Genomic DNA, 6,514 nt, shown 5'->3' on the forward strand with positions numbered 1-6,514 from the left:
GCAACAGAGTTTATCGGTAGATTTTGTCACATATTTCACGGTTATTCAAACAAAAACTTACATATTCCACATATCAACATTGCCCAAATCATTTCGCGATAAAAACGACGGCGAAAAAGCGTTGATCTCTCTCAAAAATCGTTTTCTTGTACCTCGAAACAAGTTTCGCCATACATTTCCTTCTAGCGACTAGCAATGTTTGCCCCCTGACGATCCCAGAGTTCTTCGCGCAAACACGGGTATCCGATTACTGGCAACTCATTCATTAATATGTTTCTTCGCGGATGTTCAGACCATTAGGATCAATTGTTCTGCCTTTTTGAATTAAAAAAGCTTCCCTGGCCTTATGAAATATATGAAAATCATATATTTGAACTGCGTATCAGGATAAGATATAATAAAACGAATCCCAGGGAGCCATTCAACTCATAAGGAAATTACACGTACAATAATATAGCTCACATAATTTCATACATTTTCTACATTATTTATTCCATTTTTGTCAAAAACGTATTCGTAATCTAGTAATTATAAAGTTGTTAATAGAAGAGAAGGGCAAAGCCTGGTAGATCTGTAGAATGAACTATTGTTATTAGTGTTTTGTCTTGTCTTTTTTGTTGTGCTTTTTGTAAAATTAATACTACAAATGTTTTACATTACATGTAAAAATCATTATAGTTACAGTTATAGTTACCATGTCGACATATGCGCTATTGAAAACAAATAGATCCATGACATTTACATTAGAGACGAACCATTAATTTTTGAGGGTAGCGGGGGTTAGGCAATTTTCTGAGGCATGGAAATTTTTCTCACCTTTAGGTTGTGCATGACATTTTTTGGTGGGCAATAGGATAGTAGAAAGCACTTGCTCGATTTTTTTTTAACAGTTTTTGCTGCGCAGGATTTTTGTTTGGAAACTGTCCAACCAACCCCCTCCCCCCTCCCTCCCAAAAAATGATGGTCCGTCCCTTATAGTAAGGTATTTATAATTATTAAAGTTACAAACATTAAGTTCGGAAAATACATAAAACAAAACATACATAATTAATTAAAATTAATTATGTATCGAAATCCTGGATAAATGTGTCTCTTCTAAGAGTTCCACAAATTTGTACTCAGGAATTGAGAAGGTGACAACGAAGAGCAAGCTGAGTGATACTAGTTTTTCTTTTTTTGAAAGAAAATTAATGCTTACAAATTATATAATACGAAAAGACTAGCCCACGATTAAACTTACAGCAAAACACTTTAAGACGGATTACTCTCAAAGTTCGATTAATGAGTGCAAAAGTTATTTACTAAAAATCTACTCATAGCACGGTAACTTTTGGAATACTGTTTCAAACAACTCACTTTAGTTCATTTCTCTAATTCACCCCGCGATTAGATCCTCTTCCCTTTACCTCGCTTTAACCGTCTGAAAACGTAGAATTTATCTTCTGGCTAGGTCAAAAATCACGGTAGGTTAAAACCTGGGACTTGTCAGGCTGTGACGTCAAAACATGATCGTAGGATTACATATCTTTTGAACCAAAGCAAAACTTAAAAAGATATACCACGAACAGACAATTTCCGAGTTACCTTGGGCCTCTGTCTCAAAAAAAAGACCTTGTACAAAACCTTTCATATGAAAACTAGAGGCATAACTACGTGTACTCGGGTTTCACTTGGTTTACGTAAATAAATATATCTGGCGATAGTCCTGCAGTGCCTAACAACAAAACTGCTTCCGACTCCGTCTCTCTTGTGGCTGTTTAGCGCTCTAGAAATACTTTGGGTGATGGGTTGATCATATACATCTGAATGTGATTCAATATTAAATTTTACGATAACTGCAGAAATTCTCGCGCGCTCATTGGCTAATTTTTTATTGTCAATAAACGGACAGACACATGAATTTATAATTTATGCGATGCGTCAGCGAGCGAGGGCGGACAATTTGACAATTTGTTATCGTAAAAAACAAATTAACGTCAGTTTTTAATGCGTCTGTCCTGCTATTGACAGTGAATTTCGTTATAACATTGTCAAAGTAGTCTGCGGATCCTCTCGGCTATCGCCTCGTGGATCCACAGCTACTTTGACAATGTTATGACGAAATTCATGATCAATAACAAGACAGACGCACGAAAAAGTGACGTCAATTTGTTAAGAGTCCCTGTCCATAAATATGGAAAATAACTCGGTAAGGGTCGAAAATTCGATTTCGCTCATATGTTTACGGTAGATAGGCTAGGGCATGACAAAAACTACTGGATAGTTTTTTTGGCAAAAATAATTTTCCTTCATTTTTTGTCAGTGAAAAGGGTTTGACACATATATATAAAAAAGCAATTTATTATTTTCCAATTACTTAAGTTTGCTTTGCTACGAGCCAAAATTCAATTTTGGCTCGTAGCAAAGCAAAAATAAGGAATTGGAAAATAAATTGCTTTTTTTTATACATATGTCAAACCCTTTTCACTGACAAAAAATGAAGGAAAATTATTTTTGGTCTCGAAGTCGAGTGGACCGCTTTTAGTGGGACTGCCACTTAAACATGTGCATACATTTTGCAGTCATTCTTCTTTTATAAGGCCAAGATGAGGTTGAACTTAAAGCTGATAATTCCGGCGTCAAAAGTTGAACTATCAGCAGAGAAATAAGCTTTTTATAACTAAATACTTGAGAGCTTAGATCTGCAAAATTTAATGATAGCTGAAAACTAAAGTACACTTTTGACTTGTACATGAGAAATTGCCTAAAATTTAGCTGATCATTGAGGTTCAAGCACCTCTATCCTAACCCCTCCTTTTATTGTCAAATTACAGTACATGATTGGTGAAAATATATCTTTTGCCCGCTCATTCCCGGCTGTCATTGCTGATTTTATTAAGCCGGGGCGAGCCAACTGGAAAATCCATTCAACCACATTACAGAGATTTTGGCGCATTTCAATTTCTTTGTTGAATTCAGTCAGGATATATTAATAATGTGCAAATGGCGAACTATAGATGCACAAATAATTTCTTGGCTTCTTCTGAGGTTTAGCTTGGGCAATGTTGGAGTTTTCGTACGTGGTGAAACAATGCAATAAATATTCAAGAGGCTATTAGTTTAGACAATATAATTGACGAGACAATCAGTAATCCTCTTGAAAGACAATCTTTCTTTCAATCGGCCCTTGCGCATTCACATGGTCTTGTTATACGGTCTTAGGGAGCGAGTTTCGACCAACTTAAAGTGAAGCCTGACCCAGTCGACTGTTAAACGAATCAGCTAGTACCATCAACTAGGCAAAACTTGTGTTTCCTTGTCACAGAGGTCAAACTTTCGTTTTCTTGGTTCTAAGAGCTAAATACATGTTTCTTTAGAACACTCTTGTCGGGATTTTAATTTATCCCAGCCAACAAATAAGTTGTTTTCCTAAGCCATTAAGTGCCTTGACTTCTTGGTTAGCAGTTGGTTGCCCGCAGAAGGTTAAAATGTGCTGTAAACGTCAGCCGAAGTTTATTATATATAAGGAGATTTTGTGCAGGAGAGAGGACCTTTAAGGTTAATCTTTATCTATCGCATTTCAGACGGCAATAGCGAAATCAGTTTTAACTTGGCGTAACGCGTAACATTCAACTTGTGGCAAAGGTTCCCGCATCAGAACTGATACGAAGAAAAGGTTGCGCGTGTCAAATGGCAACCACGTGGTCATAGGAATTCCCTCGTAAAATTTAATTAACGCAAGCCGCCTTGATATGGTCGGACGCGTGAGACAGGAACCAAGTCTTGATTTGGTCAAGCGGGAGAAATAATACCAGTGCAAGACTTGGCTAAGACTTAATCGTAATACAACTTTTAAATCGGCTTTGCATGTAAAAGACTTACAAAGCCGGAGGCGGTACAACGGATTAGCTATGATTTCCTTTATTAATTTGTTCACGCAGTGTTTCACAGTGATTCAACTGACCACTCGCTATTGTAGTTATAAAGTTCATACGAGTTTTACATCCATACGAACTTCACAAAAATAACCCTAAGAGAGTAAAGCAAATTTCACCTGTCCTTCTTCATGTTAACACGGATATACATGGTACAGTCGGTGTTGTGCAAGTGTGAGAATAAAACGCTTTCGTTTGTCCCAGAGCCTTCGCTACTATTAATGAAAATCACAAGATGCTGATCCGAGAAACCGAGGGCTTACAAAAACCGACAGCTCTGAAACGAAACTATTATTTTGTGTGCTAAATTAATGGTGACTCAGAAAACGTGAAATTGCTTTATAACACTCATCTGGAAAAAAAAAACCGGCTGAAGACAGGCGTCAGTCTTCTGCCATGTTTCTCTTCCTCATCATCCGTTTCTCCTTGGCGATCACAGCCTCGACTTCGCGTTCAAACTGGATCCTTTCTAATAAGGAAAGGGACCTGTAGCATGAGCAAAAAATAAATTATTGCGGTGTCGAGTTTCAAGGACAAATGAAAAACACTAATCCAGTCTAAATGTGTCAATACTTAGTAATCATGGCGGCTCAACTTTCGTGTCATATTATTTTGTTTAATAATTAGGTTTTAGGACTTGGATTGGAAAAATGTTAAAACAAAAAAGCCCTACGTTGCTCATGTCACACGACTATAAAACATTTTTTCAAAATCTCCCAAACTTATGTTTTTTCATTAAGCTATCTAAACACGCGCGCATTTTACTGTTTTCCGTATGTAGACTTAACTCCAGAGCTCCATCCTTTGTGCTCCCAGCATGATTGAGAGAAATTAATAATTTAAGTAGCACTCCAGCATTCTATAAAATTTTTATACTTGAAGTTACACAAGATTTACAGCATCGTGAAAAAATCAGCCAAATCTCACCTCTTGTGTTTTGCCATCATCGGCTTTAGGGCGTCGGCAGCCCTCACCCATTCGACAACTGTGTCGCCCAGCTGCTTTTTCCAGTAAGTTGCTACAGCCTTGGCGTGTTTCGGAGCGTAGCTCTTTTCATATCCTTCTTTGGTATAAGCACAGGAATCATAAGACCCATAAGTAATTCCCACGCAATAGTTTTTGGTCTTGCCAGTTGGGGATCCAGTCTTGTCAACTGCGTTGAATTTGCTCGCTCCTATTGATAAGGTGCAGACACACATCGAGAAGCCTTGAGGCATAGGTGCACACTTAGGGTTGCTTGTGGGCGGCATGATGTGAGACGAAACTTGAAGACGGAGAATCTTCTTCACAGAATCCACGGCATGTGCCTTGAATTCAGCTACTTTTGTAATTAAGGCTTGTGCGTGTGCTGCTGCCTGGCTGTTCTTGCCTCTTTTCTTGGCTACATGAATCTGGTCCAATACTGTGTCCACAAAGAGTTGTCCGTACATGCGGAACAGAGGCAAGGTCTGTTCATAGGAGCTGGCCTTTTCGTCTTCTGGCAGGAAGAAGTGGTACTGCTCAACCATCATAGCTCGCAGATTCTCCAGGCAAGTTGACATATCATCTGCATCATCCTTGTAAATGTCTTTACAGTGTTTAGCATAGCCCAGCATTCCACCCTTGCTTGTTCCAAACACATTCTTGATTTGGTCTAATTTCAATTCCTCGATCTCCTGGTCCATATACTCTTTGAGCTGATCGATCTCTTCCTTCAAGGACTCGTAAACTTCCTTCACATCCACTTCCCCTCCAAAAATACTAACGAGTTGCTCAAACATCGTGCTCAGCATCGCTCCAACAACTGGTATTTGATCTATTGCAAGACCAACCATAGCCAGGGCAAACTCTTCGGTTTCTGAGGCTGCGTTTTTTATCGCCTCTGCTAGTTCGGTTGGTTTTCTGGCAATAACTTCTTCTATGGGTCCAGCATATTCCATGTTAAAGCAGATAACTTTGTTCTCAGCATCGGTCAGTGGAATTAACCCGTACACAATAAAGAGGAAGGCACATAGCCATATGGTTTGAGGTGAAGTCATTCTGGATAAAATGAAAAGAAATGATGTTATGAGTTAACTTTAGGATAAGAGGTCCAGAACATTTTAGCTTATGTATTTATTTTTTCATTTGTCTGTCTTTTCTTTTTTATTTTGCCATCCAAACGCTTAAATGCAATTTTGCGAAAGGGGTTTCATATGTACTGACCAAAACAAATATAATTTGCAAAAAGTTGATTTATTTAGTACTTCTAAGTACTAAATAAGTGTGCCTGGAATATATAAAAAGTTCCATTTGTAAGTACCTCTGTTAATCGGCTAAAACAAAGAAATAACTTCAATGGAAGAAACTAAGACTAGAACAATATAGCCAGAACAACACTCAAGAATAATTTGTCTAGAGGCAGTCAGATCGACCTTTTAATTAAAGCAGAAATACAACAGTTTGGATGGCCTGATTAAAAAGCGACGCTAACAAAACGATTGGCATTAAAAAAATCGTTTCCTTTACCTATTACAGAATTTGATGAGAGAATGTTCTCAAATGTGTTTCCAGACGAGTGTTGAACTGTTTTGGTTGCCAAGCAGCTGTATACACGAAATAACTGGCTCGACCGTAATTGG

The 6,514-nt window shown here is 38.0% G+C and overlaps 1 protein-coding gene across 1 annotated transcript; it reads right to left on the reverse strand.

The window, feature by feature from the left end:
• Positions 1 to 3,890: 3,890 nt before the first annotated feature.
• On the reverse strand, positions 3,891 to 5,932 carry LOC145497505 (uncharacterized). Its single transcript, XM_081477314.1, has 2 exons — positions 4,842 to 5,932; positions 3,891 to 4,400 (listed from the first exon to the last, which is right to left on the reverse strand). The coding sequence occupies exons 1-2, from the start codon at positions 5,930 to 5,932 to the stop codon at positions 4,298 to 4,300; spliced, it is 1,194 nt and encodes a 397-aa protein (XP_081333440.1). The 3' UTR covers positions 3,891 to 4,297.
• Positions 5,933 to 6,514: the final 582 nt, after the last annotated feature.

The sequence above is a fragment of the Orbicella franksi genome, chromosome 9 (genome assembly GCF_964199315.1).
Source record: "Orbicella franksi chromosome 9, jaOrbFran1.1, whole genome shotgun sequence".
Classification (NCBI taxonomy): Eukaryota; Metazoa; Cnidaria; class Anthozoa; order Scleractinia; family Merulinidae; genus Orbicella; species Orbicella franksi.